The sequence below is a fragment of the Plecotus auritus genome (assembly GCF_963455305.1).
Source record: "Plecotus auritus genome assembly, chromosome: 13".
Classification (NCBI taxonomy): domain Eukaryota; kingdom Metazoa; phylum Chordata; class Mammalia; order Chiroptera; family Vespertilionidae; genus Plecotus; species Plecotus auritus.
This window is the reverse complement of record NC_137779.1, coordinates 23,925,384-23,949,877: the sequence shown is the minus strand read 5'-3', so window position 1 is coordinate 23,949,877 and position 24,494 is coordinate 23,925,384. Positions and strand designations below refer to the sequence as shown.

General features: G+C 45.1%; 1 protein-coding gene across 5 annotated transcripts; it reads left to right on the top strand.

Moving 5' to 3' along the window:
• The first annotated feature begins 3,465 nt into the window (after window positions 1-3,465).
• On the top strand, window positions 3,466-24,480 carry USP30 (ubiquitin specific peptidase 30). Of its 5 annotated transcripts, none has more exons than XM_080650767.1 (13): window positions 3,466-3,604; window positions 7,327-7,436; window positions 8,553-8,735; window positions 12,371-12,474; window positions 12,719-12,817; window positions 13,593-13,638; window positions 15,514-15,608; window positions 17,840-17,899; window positions 18,398-18,484; window positions 19,092-19,172; window positions 19,298-19,503; window positions 21,489-21,609; window positions 22,130-24,480. In XM_080650767.1, the coding sequence occupies exons 1-13, from the start codon at window positions 3,522-3,524 to the stop codon at window positions 22,382-22,384; spliced, it is 1,530 nt and encodes a 509-aa protein (XP_080506893.1). In that variant the 5' UTR covers window positions 3,466-3,521; the 3' UTR covers window positions 22,385-24,480. The 5 variants fall into 5 exon arrangements, with proteins under 5 accessions (XP_080506893.1, XP_080506891.1, XP_080506889.1 ...); XM_080650765.1 differs by having other exon boundaries at window positions 19,268-19,487; XM_080650763.1 differs by having other exon boundaries at window positions 19,268-19,503.
• The last annotated feature ends 14 nt before the right edge of the window (window positions 24,481-24,494 follow it).

Here is a 24,494-nt window from a genome sequence, read left to right as displayed (position 1 = left end):
GTGTTCTACAATTTAAGTCAGTTCTGATACTATCTACCTGGAGATAATGTCATATCCAATCGGTCAAGGGTTCAGTTTCACAAGACAGCTCCCACCCCACTTCAGATGCCAATGTCCAGTCGTAGGTCCTCAGGTCACCCACAACTTCTGTCTGATTTGGCTACACATTGCAGGTTCCCATGATTTTCTCCTCAAGTTTGATTAATTTGCTGGAGTTGTTCAGGGAAACTTCGCTAAAACTCTGGGAAATACTTAGGGAGACGCTACAGGGAAGCATCTGTATCCTTTATCAGATTCTTTAATTAACTTAATGTAATTTACCAGTTAATTACATGTACCAGTTAATTAAAGGAGATGATAAAGGACACAGATGAACAACCAGGTAAAGAGATACATAGGGTGAGATCGTGGAGGGTCCTGAGAGTGCAGGAGCCTCTGCCCGCATGGAGTTGGGGTGTCACCCTCCTGATGTGGATGTCTTTGCTAACCTGGAAGCTCTCCATATCCCTATTGTTGGGATTCCTACCTATCTGGAGGAAAATATAGAACAATGATGATTTTTTTAAATATTAAAAAGATGCCCAGTCAGTGTGGCTCAGTGGTTGTGCATCGACCCATGAACCAGGAGGGTCACCGGTTCCATTCCTGGTCAGGGCACATGCCTGGGTTGCAGGCTCGATCTCCAGTGTGGGGCGTGCAGAAGGCAACCGATCGATGAATATCTCTTATCATTGATGTTTCTATCTCCCTCTCCCTCTCCCTTCCTCTCTGAAATCAATAAAAACATATTAAAACATATTAAAAAGATACTTAATTGGATTCTAGATCTTTCTTGTGACTTTGCGTCACACCTTGATCACAATTTCTGAGCTCTTCCTTCTGACACACAGGAGAGCAGAAGAGGGAGTGAAGAAGGAATACAGAGCTATCCTCCTCTCTCCCTGGGACACTCACTCCCCTGGGGTCAGGGAGAAGACTTCTGAGTAAGATTTGAGTTTTAAATTAAAAAAATAAAGAGAACACTAATATATCTATGGAAAGGAGATGAGTAGACCCTAAACATAGATATAAAAATTGTGTTACAAGGTTCCTACTCCATGGTGTGAAAGGGAGAGGTCCAACTTAGTACACATGGGGGAGCTGAAAAAATGCTGCTTTTGGTGTTTAACCCTCAGGAACTGAGGGTCCTGAATAAACCATTTGCCTGCAGAATCATCCCAGCCGCCGAAAGAGCTCTAAGACTCTAAATCGTGTCTGTGTGCTCGCCCTCGGTGCTGCAAACCCTTGATCTGCCGGATAGATGTTAGAGCAGGCCCTGCTGGTTCCTGGCTGCGGCATTATTGCCATCATTAGTAATATATCCTTAATAAGAAGAACATCTGTTAGTCAAGGACAGCCATACCCCTACTGGTTAGAGGAGCAGTGAGGGCCAGGCTGGAGGAGATAATAACTTCATGAGTGTGAAGTACTGTTATTACTAATGTGGTTGTTGCAAGAATAAAATCGAGATAAGGCATACAAAGTGCTCAAAAATACTTGCGAGTTGATTGGCTGTGGATACTTGATGTTATTTAAACTAGTCTGCAATGTAGAGTTCTAAGTAGGTCTGTGGATGGGATGGCAAGGTATTCATTCACTCACGAGGCTAAAGTAGGGATTCTCTCCTGGCGGTGTGACTCAGTGGTTGAGCGTCGACCCAGGAAACAAGACGTCACCAGTTTGATTCCTGGTCAGAGCACAAGTCTGGGTTGCGGGCTTAATCCCTAGTAGGGGGCATGCAGGAGGCAGCCGGTCAATGAAATTTCTCTCTCATCAGTGTTTCCATAGCCCTATTCCTTTCCCTTCCTCTCTCTCTAAAAATCGATTTTTCAAAACCATTTCAAGTAGAGGTTCTGCAAGTATATTTGCAGAACCCCTCCTTGGGGACCCCTTCAGGTGGTTATTGAAGTAAAAACTAGTTTCATAATAACAGGTATTATTTGCCTTTCCCACTTCCATTCACTCATGGTTGTACCCTGGAATTTTCCAGAAGCTACACAAAATTTGATGATGTCATGGCTCTGATGTCTAATGGAATGTATGCTTTGGTATTCTTGGGCTTAAGTTTTTTTCTCAGTCTTGATAAGTGGTTTTCTAGGGACTCAGGGTGGGTGGAGGAGTTGACTACAACGGGACAGGGGGTTATTTGGGGTGGTGGTGATGATTCTATATATGGTGATTGTGGTAATAGTTACATGACTGCATTTGCCAAAAATTCATAGAACTATACACTAAAACTAGGTGACTTTTACTATATATTGTACTTCATTTTTTAAAAAACCCCAATAGTTATTTATTTTAATTTCTAATACTATAAATATAGATATAACCCACATAAACAAAAGCTCTAATAATCTATAAGCATACCAAGGGGTAATCAGACCAAAAACTTAAGAGAATCACTGAGCCTAAAGCATTGATTTCTTTACTAAAACAGTTGCAGTTATTTGATTTGGAGTTGGGGAAAGTGATTAATAGAGAGGGAAAATTCTCTCTGGCTCCAATGCCTTATAAGTTGTGTTCTCCATTACGGTAGCCACTGGCCATGTGTGGCTATCGAGCGGCTGGTCCAAATTGAAATGTCCTTAACACACACAAATGTAAAATATCTCTAATAATTTAGAATTGGCAATATTTTGGACATATTGGGTCAAGTAAAAGAATTGTTCATTTCATCTGTTGTTGTTTTTTACTTAATGTAGCTACTAGAAATTTTAAAATGTGGCCTGCATATTTCTATTGAAAAGCGCTATTCTTGACGGCCGATCTTGTTTCCATCAATTACAAGCTGTGTCAAAAGACATTACTTCTCTAAAGTTCTAGAGTTTCCTGGGTTGTAAAATGCAGATCATGTTAAGGTTGGTGTGAAGACGGCATGTGAGTGAATAATGCATGTGACATGCTTAGCAATGCACCTAAGTAAAAAGCAAGTTTGGCGGCTATTAAAGGCCTCCGTTTCTCTATTGATGCCGTCAGAGATGGGCCACATGATCATTCAAGGCCCTTCCTCTGCGACCTTAACAACTCTGACCACAATAACAATATGCTGTCCCAGGCCAGACTCCGCTTTCGGGAGGGGCCGCCCTCTTCACACCAAAAAAGATTTAAATGACACAGGCTCCCTCCTGGAACAGGGGCATTTGTGTTTATGAACGGAGCCCTGGCAAAACCTGAAAACAAAGCGTTCTCCGCCCGCAGGGCTCCCTTCAGTAACCGACGCCAGGGCCTGTTGCTACCAGGGGAGAAAAAAATAAAAACAGGATGTGGTCCGTCGGCTTTTCCTCTCCGGGGCGGCTGTTTCCGGTCCTCTCGGGAGCCGGTCCTTCGGTATCCCTTCCCCTGAAGAGCTAGGACTTTAACCGCGGGTTCCGCCGCCTCAGGAGCCCTTGGAGACTTCTGTCCGTCAGCGGCGGTAGTGGCGGGGGCGGCGGGGGCGGCGGGGGCGACGGGGGCGGCGGCGGCGGGCCTTCCGCGCGGCCGCGATGCTGAGCTCCCGGGCCCGGGAGGCGATGAGCGCGGCCGACAGGGCCATCCAGCGCTTCCTGCGGACTGGGGCGGCCGTCAGGTGAGCTTTTGGGGGGGCGGGGCGGCCGGAGCGGCCGGGTCCAGAGTCCCCAGCTCGGGCCTCTGGCGGCCTTTTCACGTCCTGGTCAGGGTTCCCGGGCCGGAGCCAGCATTCTAGAGGCTTCTGCGTCCTGCGGGGTTGGCGGCCCAGGCCCTGAGGCGGGAGGGGCGACGGGCCTCCGGGGCCTCCGGGGCCTCGGCAACGCCAATTCTGTCTGCACCCCCCAGTTCTACTAGCGCCCCCAGATTTTATCACTGCCCCACCCCAGCATGCCAGTGCCTCCTCCAGGCCTGTCACTGTCCCCAGAACTTCTAGAAACCCGCGGGCTTGTCAGGGCTTCAGATTCTCTCAATGGCTCTCGTCTTCTCGGTGCCTCTCAGGCCTTGCAGGTCCCCTTAATCCTTTCAGGATCCCCCCAATCCTTATGGGTTCCCAGCCATGTCAGGCCCTGGCCTGACAGGGTTCCCCAGCCTTGTCAAGCTCTCCAGCCCTGCATGGTCCAATCCTGTAAAATGCGGGGTGCCGGCTAGCGCGACCCCCGCCCCATCCCCCATTCCTGACAGTCCCCGTCCCAGTTATGCCCGGGATCTCCTATTCTGTCTGGGTCCCCAATCTTATTAGTAACTAATCGTCTTGCAAGGGAGTCCCTAAACCAGTCAGGACCCCTTTACCTATTAAAGCTCCCAGTCCTGCTAAGGTCCTGCCAGCCCCTCCCCACCCCCACCCCCCAGCCAGTATTGTCCCCCATTGTCAGACCCCCTATTTCCCTCCTCTTATCCACCCTCCACGGGCTCCAGGCTGCAGAGCTGAGCCCTGCACCCTCAGACCTGTCCCTGAATGACTGAGACCTGTTGTTCCGGTCAGCTTCCTGCCTGTGGAACTGGAGCAGGTCTAAAGAGCTTACAGTCGCCGGCTGGGAGCCATCGCTGGCTCTGCGGTGCCCCCTTCTGAGATGGAAAACGTGTCTTGAGTCGGCTTTGCCCCTGGCCCTGCAGCCCCCCTGGGGGGAGAGCCAGAGCTTTTCAGTCACAGGGCCCATACTCTCCTCATGCTGTCATTTCGCAGAGCGGTGGCATCTCCCCGAGTTTTTTTGTCCACACCCTCCCTGCTAAGGACGCAGGCAAGTTCTCTGTCCCACCCCGTCAATGCTCTGCTGCCCTTCAGTTCCCTCATGAGCTTTGTGGTGTCCAGCACAGGGTTGGCAGCCTGTCAGGCCCGAAGTTCAGAGCCACACGGCCTCACCCTCTTTGACCAAGTTGGCTACACCTCTTCGTTTCCTCATCTATAAAAAAGGAGGCGATAATGGGGCCCCGCTCCGGGGGATTGTTTCTGGGTGAGCTGAGATGATCACGGTGCCCGACACAGAGGGCGCACTCGGAAGTGTTCGTGTTTGGAAAGGGGATTTGGCAGCCTGTGTGTAAGCGCTTTACCATTTCAATGCCGGTCCTTTTTCATCTTCCCAGGCGCTTTGTGAATACTCCTGTTGTGTCAAAGTCAGCACAGCAGTGCCTTAAGGAATTTTAAGAATAACTTTCTTTTTTTTTTAAATATATATTTTTTTATTTCAGAGAGGAAAGAAGAGGGAGGGAGAGATAGAAACATCCATGATGAGAGAGAATCATGGATCGGCTGCCTCCTGCAAGTCCCCCACTGGGGATCGAGCCAATCCGGGCATGTGCCCTTGACTGGAATCGAACCTGGGACCTTTTAGTTCGAAGGCCGACGCTCTATCCACTGAGCCAAACCGGCTAGGGCAAGAATAACTTTCATAAATACACTAAGGTCATAATCATTATCCTAGCAGGTGACCTTTACCCTTACTATGTACCCTGTGCATTCACGCCTGTCTTTTCCTCACCAGAAGCCTGTGAGGTAGGGCTCATGAGTGGCCCCATTTTACAGATTAGGAAGCGGAAGCTTAGAAGGTGAAATGATGCTTTAGGGAATAGCAGAGCCAGAGGTGGACCAGATTAATGTGATTCCACTTTCTTAACCAAGTTCTCTGCACCACTGACTGCGTGGGAAGACAGATAGTTATTTTGAAATTCAGTTATCAGTTTTGCATCGTATCCGTTATAATAGGCAAATGTAGGTAGTTGTAAGATAGAATCCCTAGTATCACCAGTAGCTAAGATCAAAACAATATTTACATGATTCAGATATTGGAATAAGGATATATTATACACATACCTAATATATATACACATACATATATATACACAAGTGTATATTGCACATATATGTATATACATATATGGTTTGCTTTATTCAGTGGAAATGCATAACTTTGTATAAAAACAGTCTTAAATTGGTGAAATTTCTACATGTGTAGTAAAAGAACAAGTTCAGTATCCAAGACAAACATAAAATTAAGAATCTTTAATACATACTTAACTGATCTTATTTACTATTGCGTGCCCCCTCTCCATTAGTACTCTAAATGATACACCCATTTCTATGTTTTCTCCAATACACAACTATTCAGTGGATATTTTTGAGAACCTACTATGTGCCAAGAATGATCTAGGCACTGGGGATGTGTCAGTGACTAAATAGACAGAGGTCCCTGCCCTCAGGGACTTAGCATTCCATCTCGGAGAGACAGACAGTACGCATAGTGAATAAGTGGATTTTGTGTTAGAAGGTGACAAGGAAAAGCCAGACTGGGTAAAAGGGGCCAGGAGGGCAGCTTCTAATCGTCAGACGTGGAGGGGAAGTGAGGAGTGAGCTACGCATGCAGGGGTCTGGGGAAGAGCTTAGGGAGAGGGGGCCGCAGTGCCAAGGCCCCGAGAGGGGGTGGGACTGGCAGTGTGCGGGGGAGTGAGGGCAGAGGAGGAAAACCCTGGCTGCTCCTCTCAGTGAGATGGGGCTTTTGGCAGGTTGTGGTCTGACTTCGGTTTTAAATCCTAACGTCTAAATGTGCTGATTTTCAAGACAATCCTATGCTATATGTTACTTTAATTTGAAAGTTAGGTATTTGGTGGGCCAGTGGGTTATTATTATTATTATTATTATTTTTTAATATTGATTTCAGAGAGAAAGGGAGGGGGCAGGGAAAGAGATAGAAACATCCATGATGAGAATCAGGGGTCCTCAAACTTTTTAAACAGGGGGCCAGTTCACTGTCCCTTAGACCATTGGAGGGCCGGACTATAGTTTAAAAAAAAACTATGAACAAATTCCTATGAACACTGCGGGCACGGGACGAGTTGGCTGCTAAGCAGGACAGGCAGCAGCACCTGGCGGGCCGGATAAATGTCCTCGGCGGGCCGCATGTGGCCCGCGGGCCGTAGTTTGAGGACCCCTGATGAGAATCATAGATTGGCTGCCTCTTGCACGCCCGCGTGCAGCCCAGACTGGGAATCGACCCATGACCTCCTGGTTCATAGGTTGATGCTCAACCACTGAGCCACACCAACCAGGAGCCAGTGGATTAGTCAGAGGGAATGTCATTTCTTCATATATGTGTATCCAGCTGTGGGCAAACTACGGCCCGCGGGCTGGATCTGGCTGTTCTATCCGGTTCTCTTGCTCTCCCCTCCGCTCCTTTACTTTGAATTTATATTAGTTCACACAAACACTCCATCCATGCTTTTGTTCTGGCCCTCCAGTCCAGTTTAAGAACCCATTGTGGCCCTCGAGTCAAAAAGTTTGCCCACCCCTGGTATAGACACAGAATGTGTTTGTGGTAAGGGAAGATAGTAACTGATTTTCTTTCCTAGGTATAAAGTCATGAAGAACTGGGGTGTTATAGGTGGACTCGCCGCTGCACTTGCAGCAGGAATATATGTTATTTGGGGTCCCATCACAGAAAGAAAGAAGCGTAGAAAAGGTAAGACTTAGACTTGGCACCATGGTCTATAGACTTGACCCAAACCCTTATTACCCCAAAACAGTACAAAAAGGGAGACCATTTTTGGTTCTCTTGTATCTTCAGTTTTTGAACAGTACTTTCTTTTAAACAGAAGGGTTTTTTTTGCATTATACCCGTTATGACATTAGGAAAATGTTGGTAGTTGTAAGAGAGAGTCCCTAGTATCACCAGCAGCTGAGATCAAAATAGTATTTCCATGCTCCAGATTTTATACCCTGCAGTAAAAGTGGCTGCATTGCCTAGTGTTCTCATTAATATGGCAATTATGTTTTTTACTAGTAGAACTGACTAATTATATGATGCATTTGGGGCTTCACTGACTAGCTGGTGGTCACTAGTAAATGTTTCAAGTTTCTTCATTAACACAAACATCTATTTCCTTATTTGTAAAAATGTGCCCTTTTGTAAATGTTGCTCTACTTCTGTTGATTAAAAGTCAGCTTTGAGGGGGGGCGAATAGATGTAGCAAAATGTTGATCTTTGTTAAATCTGAGGATGGTTATTAGAATTCATTATATATCCTCTCTTCTTTTGTGCATGTTTGAGAACTTTCATAATAAAAAGGTGGGTTTTTTTAAATGTCAGCAGCAGAGGGAAGTGTGCCAGATTTTGTCGGTCTCTTTGCAGAAAGACTGATCGGAATTGCTATAGTGTCTTTGCCACTGATTATAAGAACACAATCATTGTCCCAGGAGCAACAACAGAACAATTGTTTTCTTCTGTGCTGAGAAACATTGCTTTTTTATCAAAGGAGAGAGAGAATGAGGGAGGGAAAGAGATGTTACTATGGGGTTTTGTCCATTCAGTGTTAACCAAACTGTACCAGACGCTGTGGTGGGTTTCAAAAGTAACAGACGGACAGAGACCTGTCCGTCTGTCGCTGCAGTCTCCTGAAGGAGCAGTGCTAGGACAGGGCTCGGCCTGGACAGAATGCCTGGCTCCGGATCTCTGTGGATGAGAACTTTCTCACGTTCAGATTTCAAATTCAAGGCCGAGGTGCAGAAACTCGAATGGGAGAGAATAAGAGAGTGGGTCCAATGTGATGTGCTGTTCTCTTCCCCGCCCCACTTCTAGGGCTCGTGCCTGGCCTTGTCAACTTGGGGAACACCTGCTTCATGAACTCGCTGCTGCAAGGCTTGTCTGCCTGCCCCGCCTTCATCAGGTGGCTGGAAGAGTTCACCACGCAGTACACCGGCGATCAGAAGGAGCCCCCCCCACACCAGTATTTATCCCTGACACTGTTGCACCTCCTGAAAGGTATCTAGCTGGGAATTGAAGAGGGACTGTGTGCGTTTTCAAAGCAGCAGCTCGGATGGTAGACAAAGGGTTAATAGCCTCTGGGTAGGAAAAGATCCTACCAGTCATTATGGGAAAAACCACTAAGAGCCCAATAGATACAAACAGCTGCTTTAAAAATCAAGTCAAATATATTACCACCTGTTCTAAAAATTAGCAGTTTAGTAACAGATTTCTAGGGAAGAAGAAAACCCATTGGGACATAATCATTTTGATTATCGAATACTCTGGTTTCGAAAACATTAAAGTTTTTTTTAAAAAGTATATTAGCCTAGGAAGGAAGAAAAATAATACAAATTGTATTTTGATAGATAAAAAGTGTATCTGACACTCAAATATGCATCTCTTTAAAAAAATATATTTTTTATTGATTTTTTACAGAGAGGAAGGGAGAGGGATAGAGAGTTAGAAACATCAGTGAGAGAGAAACATCGATCAGCTGCCTCATGCACACCCCCTACTGGGGATGTGCCTGAAACCAAGGTACATGCCCTTGACCGGAATCGAACCTGGGACCCCTCAGTCTGCAGGCGGACGCTTATCCACTGAGCCAAACCGGTCAGGCCTCAAATATGCATCTTAACTGACATGAAATAACAGTGAGGCACCCTGGGTTGTTGGTTTTGGGGTTTTTTTTTTTTTGCCTGTCAGCAAGGATTGAAAAACAAATCCACGGTCATGACCAGCTGTTGGATGACATGTTCCTACACACTGTTGGGAGGGAGGGGAACTTTCAGGGAAGCAGTTTGGAACTGCACCGTCATGGCTTGCCGAATGTTCCGCACCATTGGCCTTAGCAATGCCTTGTCTGGAAGCCTGGCTTAAGGAAACAGTTAGAAATGTAGACTGTGATTTACACCAGCCTGAGTGGGGGTGGGAGAGTGCGGGGATGGCTGGACCCTGGCCCTGAGCCCAGAGAGTCACAGTATACATGGGATTTTAAGAAGTCACTTATCTAACTTCATTTTTAAAAAATACATATTTTTGTTGATTTCAGAGAGAAAGGGAAAGGAAGAGAGAGATAGAAACATCAATGATGAGAGAGAGTCATTGATGGGCTGCCCCCTGCACACCCCACACTGGGGATCGAGCCCACAACCCAGGCATATGCCTTGATGGGGAATCGGACCATGACTTCCTGGTTCATAGGTTGACGCTCAACCACTGAGCCATGCAGGCCGGGCTCTAACTTCATTTTTAAACCACCGTTTGACTGCAGAACTGTCCCTCCTCCTACCCACCACATTGACATCTGTTAACATCCTGAGGGCATTCAACAGAATGCGACTTGGGAGTTGCTGGTGTATGCTCAAAGATCTCCAACACCTGCTTATAAAGGGGGAAAAGGAGAGAGTTTGGATGTCCCACAGTAGAATGATTAAGCAATCCATGAGTAGTACACAGCCATTCAGAATCATCTTTATGAAGTCTTGTTTTTTTCCTAATTTGGGAGCGGGTATAAGCTATAATGTTAAGTTTAAAAGAGCAGGATACAGAATATGGTAAGCCCTAGCCAGTTTGGCTCAGTGGATAGAGCGTCGACCAGCAGACCAAAGGGTCCTGGGTTCGATTCCGGTCAAGGGCATGTACTGTGGTTGCAGGCTCCTCCCTTGCCCAGGCCCCGGACAGGGTGCATTCAGGAGGCAACCAATGTGTTTCCCTCACATTGATGTTTCTCCCTGTCTTTCCCGCTCTCTTCCACTCTCCCTAAAAATCAATGGAAAAATATCCTCAGGTAAGGATTAACAACAACAACAAAACAATATATTAATTTCAGGTGTACAGCATAGTGGTCAGACGTTTCTGTAACTTACCCTGATATGTCTAGTACCCCGGATGCCACACATAGTTATTATAATATTATTTCCTGTATTTCCTGTGCTGTACTTTACATCCCCGTGACTATTGTGTAACTGCCAATTCGTACTTTTAATCCTTTCATATTTTTCATCCAACCTCCCAACCCCTCTCCCACCTGGAAACCATCAGTTTGTTCTCTCTGAGTTGGTTCCTTTGTGTTTTAGATTCTACATGTAAGTGAAATCGTATCATATTTGTCTTTCTCTGTTTGACTTATTTTACTTAGCATGATACCCTCCAGGCCCATGCATGCTGTCATAGGTGGCAAGATTCCATTCTTTTTTATGGTGGAGTAATACTCCATTTTGTAGACAGGGGTGGGCCAAAAGGGGTTTAAAGTTGTGAATTTATTCTTGTATCATTATTGATCAATTACTGTATTATCTACTTGTATTATTTCCATACAAACAACTATAAACCTACTTTTGCCCTCCCCTGTATATCTTTGTGAATAAATGTTTTCAAATTTTTAGGGTAGTATATCAAACTAAATAATATATCAAACTTTGGCACAGCAAAAGAAACTGGTCACCAAGTGAGTAGGAGAAGATACTTGCAAACAACGGCTCTGACAAGGGGTTAATAACCAAAATACAGTGTGTGCCACTTCTCTATCCATTCGTCCATCCGTGGACACTGAGGTTGCTTCCATAGCTCGGCTATTATAAACAATGCAGCAGTGAGCATAGGGGTGCGTGTGTCTTTTTAACTTAGTGTTTTGGGTTTCTTCGGATAAATACCCAGAAGTGGAATTGCTGGGTCCTTCTTTGTCTCTTGTTACTAAACTTTGTTTTAAAGTCTGTTTTGTCTGATATAAGCATTACCACCTCTGCTTTTGTTTGTTTCTATTTGCATGAACTATCTTTTTCCATCCCTTTACTTTCAGTCTGTATGTGTCTTCTATCTGGAGTGGGTCTCTTGTAGGCAGTATACTTATGTGTCTTGTTTTCCTATCCATTCAGCTACACTATGTCTTTCTTTTTCTAATATATTTTATTGATTTTTTACAGAGAGGAAGGGAGAGGGATAGAGAGTTAGAAACATCGATGAGAGAGAAACATCGATCAGTTACCTCCTGCACACTCCCTAGTGGGTATGTGCCCTCAACCAAGGTACATGCCCTTGACCGGAATCGAACCTGGGACCCTTGAGTCTGCAGGCCGATGCTCTATCCACTGAGCCAAACCGGTTAGGGCATACTTTTATTTTTGTTTATTAGGTTTGATTCTATTTAGGATTAAAAAGTAAACAACTCAGCAGGCACATTTGAGCTGCTACGTGTAGCTTGATGCTTTGCCGTGATAATGAGAAACTCACACGCAGACAAATACAAGAGAAGTCCTTATGGCCATGGGAGAGGAATTAAGCACTGAAATGGGGTTGGACTCGATGAGTGGTTAAGGGTCCCCTGAGAGCTGTGAATTAAAATCATTTTATTCAGTAAGAATCTGCAACAATAAATTTATGTTGATGATAATTCCAGTAAGCAACTAAAAAGCAATTGCTTTATTTAAATGCTGCAGCCTTATGAAAAGTTACATTCATTCAACAAAAAACACCAAGCGCCTAATAGTGTACTAAGGTTACAAGGAAGAATGAAGAAAGAGATATGACTCCAAGGTGAATTTTACGGTTCTCAAATTCTTAATTGGCTTTGGTATGTTGTGCTGTGCAGGTTTTCTGGTTAGTTGTTACGCTGATGAATGTAATAATTATGCTACCATCTTTGTTTCTAGCTCTCTCCTGCCAAGAAGTTACTGATGATGAGGTCTTGGATGCAAGCTGCCTGTTGGACGTCTTAAGGATGTACAGATGGCAGATCTCTTCCTTTGAAGAGCAGGTGAACACAACATTCAAAACAGGTTTACTTAGAGACTCCTTCCCACTAGTGAGCTCTCCGTCTGGGGCGGGTCTTCATTGTGAAAATGTCCAGGATGGAACTGTTTCCATTGAAGGAGCCAGGCCCTGAGAAGGTGGACAGCAAATCCTGCCCACATTAGCTGGAGGGGGTTGCCCAGTGGACCACACGGGGGTGGTTCTGATGCTGCCCTGGCCTCTCTGAAGAATGCTTTGCCCTTTGGCAGGATGCTCACGAGTTATTCCACGTCATCACCTCGTCATTGGAAGATGAGCGGGACCGCCAGCCCCGGGTCACACATTTGTTTGATGTTCATTCCCTGGAGGTAAACCATGAATATTTCCAGTGCATTTAATGTGGTTCATGCATGTTTAACAGGTGTAGGGACCACGAGTATAATCTCTGCACAAGTTTAAACTCACAAGTCAGACTCAGTAACAATCAGCAGCGGAGGTGGGGCAGGGAGAGGGTCTTTGCAGGTAGTGACTTGGAAGACTTCAAAATGATTCATGGCTGCAATTTGTGTTGCCTTGAAAAAGGAAAAAATGCATTTCCCCCCTTTTTTATACAGGGGAACTCAGAGCCCTGGGAATGCTAAGTGAGCCTTCATTTCCCTGAAACATTATAAAAGTTAACTGAAGCCGAAACCGGTTTGGCTCAGTGGATAGAGCGTCGGCCTGTGGACTGAAAGGTCCCGGGTTCGATTCCGGTCAAGGGCATGTACCTTGGTTGTGGGCACATCCTCAGTGGGGGTGTGCAGGAGGCAGCTGATCGATGTTTCTCTCTCATCGATGTTTCTGGCTCTCTGTCCCTCTCCCTTCCTCTCTGTGAAATATCAATAAAATATATTAAAAAAAAAAAAAAAAGTTAACTGGTAAAGGGGCGTAATATTCCCGAGAGAGGAAATGTGTTTTGATTGCATTTGATGAAGGAATAGGCACAGTATCCAACCAGAGAGCGTGATCAAGACTGCCTTTAGAAACCTTGGTGAAAAGTTGGTTTCGTGGTGCAGTCAGCACAGAAACGTGAGGTTGGGAGTGGGCTGAGGGGGGTAAAAGGGTTGCAGTAGGGTCTCCAGTCTGTTTCTCTTTCCCTTACAGCAGCAGCCGGAAGTCACTCCCACACAAATAACCTGCCGCACAAGAGGTAGTCATTGTCCATTGAACTGCACCACATAAGATGGGTACTTTCTAGATATGACAACCATTTGCTCATTTACATTTTTTTTCTGGTGACATCTAATCCAGCTTGAACTGTGTGTACTTCCAAAGGAATTTGTGTTTTGGAAACCGCTTTAAATGGGTCCCTCTGTGAACATCTTGAATTATTCCTTCCCATCTTAGCCTGCTCAGTTTCCTCCAAACGGACTTATTTCAGCTACAAGTGAGGGTTTTATTTTTACCTTCTTTTTAAAAATATATATTTTTTTATTGACTTCAGAGAGAAAGGGAGAGGGAGAGATAGAAACATCAATGATGAGAGAGAATCATTGATCTGCTGCCTCCTGCACGCCCCCTGCGGAGGATCGAGCCTGCAGTCCTGGCTTGTCCCCCGACAGGGAATCAAACCGTGACCTCCTGGTTCGCAGGTTGACGCTCAGCCACCGAGCCAGGCTCTTTTTACCTTCCTGAAGTGATCCTGTGAGGAATTAGTAAGCTGAAACTCATGTTCTCAGCATTTCCACTGTGGCCAGCTTACTACAAATGATCACAGTCCTCCTTAGAAGGAAATCGTTGTTTTCTTAAGACTTAAACTTATATATAAAAAAATGAAGACATCAATTATTTGTGCTTTAGTAGCTATAAGAACGATTACCTTTGGGATCATGCCTGGGTTGTGGGCTTGATTCCCAGTAGGGGCATGTGGTGGCAGCTGATCAATGATTCTCTCTCATCATTGATGTTTCTCTCTCTCCCTTCCTCTCTGAAATCAATAGAAATATATTTTTTTTAAAAAAAACCCACACAATTATCTTTGGAGCCCGCACTGTGTGCCAGGCAGTGTACTGTCCCATTTAAGTCTCACAATCTCTCTATAAAGTAGATGGCATTGGTGATAATGGGACAGTAATTATCCCCATTGCCAGCAAACTGAGGCTTGTAGAGATGATAGGATGTAGCTAATAAGCCCAGGGCAGCCAGACTCTAGGGCAGTGGTTCCCAACCTTCCTAATGCCGCGACCCTTTAATACAGTTCCTCATGTTGTGGTGACCCCCAACCATAAAATTATTTTCGTTGCTACTTCATAACTGTAATTTTGCTACTGTTATGAATCGTAATATAAATATCTGTGTTTTCCGATTGTCTTAGGCGACCCTGCTAGCGGTTCTCAACCTGTGGGAAACCACATTTAAGAACCTGTAGAAGTTCTCCTGTGAAGGGAATGGCTTGTCTTTTTTATGTACATCAATAAGAAAAGCTATTTTAAATTTAATTTTCAGGGGTATTTTTTTCTAAAGAGAGCATTGCTACCACATACTAAAAGGAGGGTAGCCCGGCCAGCGTGGCTCAGTGGTTGAGCATCAACCTATGAACCAGGAGGTCACGGTTTTTTTAGAATATATTTTTATTGATTTCAGAGAGGGAGAGAGGGATAGAAACATCAATGATGGGAGAGAATCATTGATCGGCTGCCTCCTGCAAGTCCCACACTGGGGATCGATCCCGAAACCTGGGCATGTGCCCTGACCGGGATCGGGATCGAATGTGTGACCTCTGGTTCATAGGTCGATGCTCGACCACTGAGCCACGCCGGCGGGGCAAGGCTGTCACAGTTCGATTCCTGGTCAGGGCACATGCCTGGGTTTCGGGCTCGATCCCCAGTAGGGGGTGTGCAAAAGGCAGCCGATCAGTGATTCTCTTTCATCATTGATGTTTCTATCTCTCCCTCTCCCTTCCTCTCTGAAATCAATTAAACATACTAAAAATAACAATAATCAATAAAAATAAATAAATAAAAAGGAGGGTGGATTTTGAGGTTGGTACCAGAGGTGGCAGATCCAAAGATGTTTTGTGTTGCAGGGGCACCTCATCCCACTTCCAATCACTGGAAATCTCAGCATCCCTTTCATGGGAGACTTACTAGTAACATGGTCTGCAAACACTGTGAACACCAGGTAAATACAACGCCAGTGCTTTACATTTTCTCGCGATGTTTTAAGTTAAGATTCATGAAGGGTCAGGAGAGTGGACTAACCTTGGTATATGCCGTTTGTGATTGCCTGGGCCCTTAGTGGACAGACTGCCCCGCTGTGGTCAGTACTAACATGTTCGCTGATCTTCAGGCGGCAGCTTCTGCACCAAGAGCCGCAGACCCCCTGTGGGTTGCAAGAATTCAGGTCCTGCGTTTGGGTCTGTACTGATGGTGGACACAGCAGATTCTAGGACTGTTGTTTTGTTCTTTGCTTTTGAGGTTTTAAAATATTTTTTTACTTGGAAATTTTCCAAGTAAATACAGAAATAGAGAATTGTACAGCTATCACCTCAAACCATTTTAGGATATTTTCATTATCATCCACCCCCCCCCCCAAAAAAAAAAACCTGGATCTATTAGCAGTTACTCCCCATTTCTCTGTCTCCCCTCCCCTCTGCCTTCCTTTCTCTCTAAAGTCAATAATGGGTGAGGATTAAAAAAAGGTCCATAACTTAAAATTCATATGTCTTAAATATCTTTTAATCTATAACTTTCCCATTCATCTCTTTTACTTTTCATTGCATTTTATTTGTATTTTGATACTATTGTAAGTGGGATTTTAAAATATTTTTCTAATATATGGAAATATAATTGTATATTGACCCTCTATCTTGCGTTCTTGTAAAAACTCATTTATTGATTCCAGAAATTTTGTTGTAGATTCCTTATAATACTTTTTAGTATTTTGTTGTAATTTCTCTGTTGGCTTTTAGCTGTCCTTTTTAAATTTTGTGGGGGCGGGTTATGATGAAATCATGCAATTTTAAGCATTTAGAGTTAATATAATATTGCATGTGAAATACAGGAAATTTATAAAAATATAGTTCTAGTCCCGCATCCTTTGTGTATTATTTTTGTCATATATGTTTTCATCTACATACATCACAGATCCCATTATACTGTCATACTTTTTGCTTTAGACAGTTAAATATGTTTAAAAGGAAAAACAAGAAAACAGTTTTACATTTGCTGTTTTCAGTTTTCTTCAGCCCTTTCTGTAAACCCAAGTCCATTTGATGGTTTTTCCATTCAGCCTAAAAGGATTCCTTCAACATTTCTTGCAGATTTATTGGCAACAATTTCACTTAGATTTAATTTGTATGAAAATGTTTTTCATTTTGCCTTTTTTTTTTTAAAGAATAGTTTTGCTGGGTATAGAATTTGGGGTTGCTGTTGTTTCAGTTTCATTTGGTTTATTTTAAATTCATTCCTTTATAGGCATTGTTGTCTTCTGACGTGCATTTTTTCTAATGCAGAGTCAGCATCAGTCATTTCATCCCTTTGTATAGAAAGTGTCACTTTTTCTCTGGCTGCTTACAAGATTTCCTCTTCATTTTTGGGGTTTCAGTAGTTTGCCCATTCAGTGCATAAACACAGTTTTCTTTGTATTTGTTTAGAGTTTGCTGCATTTCTTGAATCTGTACGTCTATGTTTTTCACCAAATTTGTACATTGTTTTAGGGAGACCTTCAGACAAAAAGCCACACAATGCAAATCTCACCCATGGAGCTCCTATTTTTCCAAGACATGACTTCTCTTCAATTTCTGCCTGCTTTTGGTAGCTCTCCAGTCATTCATATAGTTTTGTTTTGTTTGGGTCCAGATCTTACAATTGTTATCTCAGGGAGAGTTCGTCTAATCAAGCTACTCTGCCATCACCAAATGCAGGAACTGTTACCCTATTTTAGCATGTTTTGTGGGGTTTTTTTGCAGTTAATAATAAAACACACATCTTTCCACATAATCACACTTTCTTATACTACTCTATTTTTAATGTAGTATTCCACTCCACTCCATGGACATGATTGAATTTATTTAATCATTCTGTAGAAATTTCAATGATTCACATTTTGCTGTTACCAATAATGCTCTGACGAGCATCTTTGTAGTTATGCCCATGGTTATTTCTTTAGGATAAAATCCCAAAATTTCTGGGTCAGCCATGTCATCTTAGTTTTTCCAAGTTGTTTAGTATTATTGTATTTCATGTTTACAAGGTGGTTTTCAGTAGAATTTGCTTCTAGGTAAGTACATTATGTTTCATTATGTTAGTGTTGAACTAAATATTAAACTTTAATAAGCCTGTATTTTCCCATCTATAAACTTTTGAACTGAACTTCAGTCCTTTCTGGATTTTCTGCAATATTTGTTTCAGAGTCCTGTTCGATTCGATACCTTTGATAGCCTTTCACTAAGTATTCCAGCTGCCACCTGGGTAGGTACTGACCTATGGTTCCTTTGGGGTCTGCTTCGGAGACATTTGAGTCTGCAAGGGCTTTGAGGCATTGTGTGGAGCTCAGGGGCCATGTGTTCCTCAGACCTGTGCTTGGCTGAACCCACCTTAGTTTTCATGTATAGTACCATGGCCCGATTTGGGGGGAGAGGAGGTGGACGGTTTCTCTCTTGCTGCAGAAATTTTGGCTTTTAAAAATACATACACACACACATTAATCTCAAATTCAAAAATATCCAAAACAGTGTGGGGGTCCATAATTGTGTGCAGCATTATGTCCTCATACCCTTCACTCCATCGCGGTAGCCAGTCTAGGGTGCTGTGAGCTCCATGTTTGTTCAGAAGGCAGCCAGTTGTGTCTGTGATGCTTTGTTGCCTCCGTGAGCAAAAAGAAAGCTCTGGGATTCGTGATGCCATCTGTTCACCGTGTCAGTAGCTCCCCTTTGAATTGTGATAAAGCGTTTTCTTCTTGTGCTGTAGGGTCATCCACTGACCCTGGACCACTGCCTTCACCACTTCATCTCATCAGAATCAGTGCGGGATGTTGTATGTGACAACTGCACCAAGGTAGGCTTTCAGCCCCGAATGTCATCTCCCCCGTGGTCTGTGTGCCCCGATAAAGCGCCTCTCACACCACTGGCCCGGAGCTCTCCTGACTATTCCCCGAGGATCCTTCCAGCCACTGCCATTTCCACCTCCGGTTGGGCACCTGGCAGCCCATGGAACAAGTCTCTCTCCCTGATGAGTTTTGTTTTATCCACCAAATATTTACAGAAGAAGTTTGGTACCATGCTTTGAGATTGGACATGCCCTCTCCGACTCGCTACAGTCCCCTCCATTCCCACTGGTCTCACACCCGCCTTACCTGTGCTGCCTGCCTAACTCCCTAAGCAACTGAATTAAGAGGGACTATGTGGAACAGAATTTTTAAAGACACAACAGAATAGGTTAAATGCCAGTGTCAGAGCTTCTTTATTTCTCCTGCCTCCACTGTTGCTGGTACATAAGAAATAAAACACTGAAAACCCACAAGTAATTGGGCAGCTGAGTTCATTTCAGCAGGTAGTAGTCAAGTGCCAGTTGAGTGCATGTATAAACACCAACCTGATGGGCAGCTCTCCAGATATGTCCTTTCAAGAATTTCAGCCGATGGATGTTGTTCCTTTTATTCCAGATTGAAGCCAAAGGGACGCTGAATGGGGAGAAGGTGGAACACCAGAGGACCACTTTCGTTAAGCAGTTAAAACTAGGGAAGGTGAGCCCACGCCACACACCTTGTTGGCTCTGCTTTCGAGGCCTCTTGGGGGTCCGCTCCCAACACTCAGCACTTGCGGTGTCTCCCACCTGCAGCTCCCTCAGTGTTTGTGCATCCACCTGCAGCGGCTGAGCTGGTCCAGCCACGGCACGCCCCTGAAGCGGCACGAGCATGTGCAGTTCAACGAGTTCCTGATGATGGACATCTACAAGTACCGCCTCCTTGGACATAACCCTGGTCAACACAGTCCCAAACTGAAGGAGAAGGCAGGGCCTGCGCTGGAGCTGCAGGACGGGCCGGCAGCCCCCAAACCAGGTGTGTGCCCGAGGAGGTAAGGCAGCGGGAGCCGGCAGCGCAGAGAGAAGGAGTTTGGCATCACCAGCTTCTGGGGCCTTTCTGCCTTGAAGGCTTGCCCAGTGGTTGCTGAAATTCTTGAAAACAGCAGGTTTGGGGCTGGAGGGGTAAGATTTCTTAAAAGAAGTTAAAATTACATAGCAATGAGATGTATAGTTTTTGTTGTTGTTTTTAATTGATTTCAGAGAGGAAGAGAGAGATAGAAACATCAGTGATGAGAAAGAATCATTGATCAGCTGCCTCCTGCACGCCCTGTATTTAAAAATTAAATAAATGAATAAATAAATAGAAACTATCACAGTTGAAAAAATATAGGAAGAAAAGCTTAAGATTTCTGTCCGGTCTTTTGACTAAGTAATAATTGGTTCACATATCATTCCAGTGAATTTCTTCTTTTTTTAATTTTTTCTTAAATAAATTTTTATTGATTTCAGAGAGGAAGGGAGAGGGAGAGAGCAATGGAAACATCAATGATGAGAGGGAATCATTGATTGGTTGCCTCCTACACGCCCCACACTGTTGATTGAGTCCACAACCTGGGCACGTGCCCTGACCGGGAATTAAACCGTGACCTTCTGGTTCATAGGTCGACACTCAACCATTGAGCCATGCCAGTCAGGCTTTTCTTCTTTATTTTTAAATGCTTTTATTGATTATTTATTTGGAAAGTGAGAGAAAGGGAGAGGGAGAGAGAGAAACATTGATGTGAGAAACATTGATCAGTTGCCCCCCTACGGGCCCCCTACTGGGATCAAGCCCGCAGCCTGGACATGTGCCTTGACTGAGAGTGGAACCTGTGATCTTTGGTGCAGGGGACGATGCCCATCCAACTGAGCCACACCAGCCAGGGCCCAGTGAATTTCTCCTATTTTTCCCCCTAGCACAGTCATCTCAATTATACAGAAAATGTGGGGAAGAAATGTCCTGGGTGGAGATCACTGCACATCTCATTGGGGTTGATCTTCTCCGCTACTGAATGACTTACTTATTATCTAAGTCCGTTACTGGCCTCACTTGAGGTCCCTCGTTGAATGGGGTCCCAGTGAAGCAGGTCACTGTTATTACCCTCAGTCTCACTGAGGAGAAAATCAAGGCGTCAAGAGGTTAAATGATTGGTCCCCAGGCAAACCGCAGAGAACGGGCACTGGAAGGCAGGGTTGGGCAGTGTTATAAATGCATCTGATACCATCTGTTGAGAGCTTTAGAGTTGGAGACGAGGAAACTCCACCAATGGTAAATGTTCCAAGCCTGAACCACCACCTCATGCTGCTCCCGCTCAAGTCCCGACCGTCTTCCCAGGTGGGAGTGCAGGTCTTCTCAGTCACAGCGTGGGGGCCCTGGTTAAAGAGGCCAACAGTGAACTCCTTGTACAAATATCTCCTTAATTATTTTATCTCCTCCCATGAGCATGTGCTAACACTGTTCCATGTTGGTATTCCTTAGAAGCTGACAATGAAAGGAGAGAGAAGGTTTAGGTCAGTGGTTCGAAACAAGGATTTTGCCTCTCAGAGGACATTGGGCCATGGCTGGTGACATTTCTGGCCGAGAGGGGAGTGACAGGTGTGCAGTAGTAGAGGCCAGAGATGATGTTAGATTTCCTGCAATGCACGGGGCAGCCCCCACAACAAATAATTATCCAGCCCAAATGTTGAGCATGTCAAGGTTGGTTTAGGTCAAAATGCTAGTAACGTAGCTACTGCTTAGTTCTGACCCGGCCCCTTAAGCAGACAAGCCATTTGCAAGGTCGTCAAAGTGAACAGTGGACCGGGAGCTCCATGTGCTTTTCCTGTTGGTGATTAAAACAGGGACAAAAAGGCAGGAAGCTTGACAGTAACAAAAAGAAATATTTGTATTTTCTTTGTAGCATTATTGGGTAGTTACATTTCAGCGTAATCAAAACCATGTTTTGCTTACCCACACCCGTTGCTAATTTTAACTGCCTCGGGCCTTTTTCTCTTGCAGTTCTGAATCAGCCAGGGGGCCCCAAAACCCAAATTTTTATGAATGGTGCCTGCTCACCGTCTTTGTTGCCCACCCTGCCAGCCCCAATGCCCTTCCCCCTCCCGGTGGTTCCGGACTACAGGTGAGCCGCTCTTTAGAGGCAGCCTTCATTCCATGGAGGCTGCTGGTTTTCCGGGATTTCCAAAATTAGCTCCTCACGAAGTGAATGACAGTGTGGAGATGGCTGTTTTTCATTTTAAGGTGGAACTTCACTATTATGCATTCCTGTTTATTTTTGTCCAAAATGGAAGTCACTATAAATATAAGAATTATAAAATTTAAATATATGTTATGTGTATGTGTGCATACATGTATGAATGTATGCAGAAAAAGTATAAAGCAGAAAATTTTTAATATCTTGGGCTACTACCTAGATCACCAGTTAAATCCTTAATGTCTTCCACTCTGTAATGTGTGTACGCACACTTACACGTACGCTCATAGAATGGACATCGTACCAGTAAACATAGGCCTGTATTTTAATGGTTGTGTAGCATTCACTTGTACGGATGTACCATTGTATCAGCCCCTTATCGTTGAATATCTAGGATTGTTTTACTTTTTGCTTTTGTAAACCACTGGCTTTTGTTCCTACCGGTCAGCTCCTCCACATACCTCTTCCGGCTGATGGCAGTTGTCGTCCACCATGGAGACATGCACTCCGGACACTTTGTGACTTACCGACGGTCCCCCCCTTCGGCCAAGAACCCTCTCTCAACCAGCAACCAGTGGCTGTGGATTTCCGACGACACTGTCCGCAAGGCCAGCCTGCAGGAGGTCCTGTCCTCCAGCGCCTACCTGCTGTTCTACGAGCGTGTTCTTTCCAAGATGCACCAGAGTCGCGAGTACAAGTCTGAAGAGTGACTGCCCGGCCCCAGAGCTAGACCTGATGGCACCGTCCACACTGTCAGGAAGAAGACGAAGCCAGGCCGCGCGTGTGTGCAGGCAGCCCCGTGAGAGTCCTCCTGCCTCCTGGTGTTCTAAGAGCAGCTTCCCCGGGGAGCAGGTGGCCCCAGTGCAAACCAAACCGCCCTGAGCCGCTCTAGTGCGCACCGGAAGGTGTCCTCGTCGGGTTAGCAGAGCACTCGTGTGTCTAGAGCATCTTTGTGCTCACCTGATACAGGTGATTAAAAGAGATCAGACTCTGGGAGACATCGTTTTTATATTGATATGCTAGGTGTTCTCAGAGGGGCGTTAACTTTGTCAAATTCTCTGATGTCTCAACACAGATCTTTTATTTTTAATAAGCAGGCCCATCTACAAATTGTTGACAAGAGTTCGTGAAATTATTGAAGGCAACAATTTAGAAGAAAAAGTGCCTTTCACTTCCGGTTGCTTTTGTAGCATGTCCATTCTGGAAAATGCACTTTCTCTAAGAGCCGTAGCAACACTTTTTGAAAAGCTCTCCGTGGCTGGCTACAGGACAGTGAAGGGATGCCTACAGACACCTGCCTCTCCTTTTTGTACGGCTTTTTCTAGCCTTCCGATCCTTTGTATCTAGCGAAAGCTCATCTGCCAAATCTGCCCCTCGGGGAACCCGTTCACGACCGTGTCGGTGCTAGTGACCGGCTCACTTGTTGCTTTTACCTTCAGTATGGGACTGGGCGGGGTTATAAACCCACGTGAACAGCCAGACCTGAGTGGTGTCGGCTCACCTGCGACCCCTCTGCTCTGTAGAAGACACCTTTCTCACACAGAGACCCAGTTTGGACGGTTATTCTCATCTATTTATTTATTGCTCGTGCGGAGCTCCTAAGACTTCCAGGTGGGGCCGGGGGCCGTGGAAGAAGACAGCCTTGCCTGGATTTGAGAGCCTGACCCGGAAGGAAAGGCACTGACCCCGGGGCTGCAGTCTCCATGGACCTGTTTCCTCATCATAAAGTGAAGGGTTAGATTCAGTGACCATCCAAGGCCAGGCTTTTCCACAAAAAGGAGTCTAAGTTATTTTTTAAACATAGAACTACAGCTGACGCCTAGTATTGTCATTCTGTGATAGGTCCACATTCTAAATGTATTTGTTCCCAGCAGCCTTACACAGAGAGGCTACGGTGAGCATGCTCGTCCCGCTTCAGGTAAGTCTCATGAACACAGCCCAGGCCGGAGGCATTTTGATGACACGGGAGTATGTGTTTTAGCTAGATTTTTGTATTTAAAAAAAAGAAAAAGGATACCCAATTTGTATGGACTCTTCAGAGAAGATTTGGAATCAGACCTACCCAAAAGGCCACCTGAGGTAAGTCTAAGACCCGCACTTCCTCCGGTGGGGGCGAGCAGGCGGAAACATGTAGACGATGCCTCGGTGTCAGCTAAAAGCTCAAGAGGCCATGCTCCCGCCAGGCCCAGCTCGCATCCTGAGGACTCGGACTCTCGTTACGGATAGAACACACTGTGAAGGCTCTCTAGGTCGTGGCCAGCGGGGAGAGGGGCAGCTCGAAGCGTCTGGTCCATCCATCCACTGCGGCTCCCTCCCGATTCCGCGGCACACCCTGGCTTTGATGTTGAAACAAGCGTACACACCTGTGTTACCCGAGGCTGGTGCAACAAATACCCAATCGTGTGACCTTAAACTGCACTGCACACCTGTAGCTTTGAGTAACTACTGCTCCTCTTTGAAATCTGCCGTTAAAGAGAGATGCCGGGCACGCAAGGGCTCGTCCTTTGAACACGTTGTAAGCAGATTGTTGGTCAGAGGCCAAGGTGTGAGCCAAGGTTGTAAATGATACCGTGCAGAGTCTCTTAACCCGACTTAAAGCTGACTTCGTTTTGTAAATTACCAGGCGTTAAGTAGCAGCCAAATAATCTTATTTCTAGTTTTAAGTTATTTACAAAACAGCTGCTTTTTGCAAAAACCTAAGTTAAAGTAGTAGTTTATGCCATAATAACTGCTGATTTATGTACTTGGTAAACGTACCTTTTGTATCTGCTGTGTATTATAGCAATAAAAGAACCATTTTCAGGAAAAAAAAA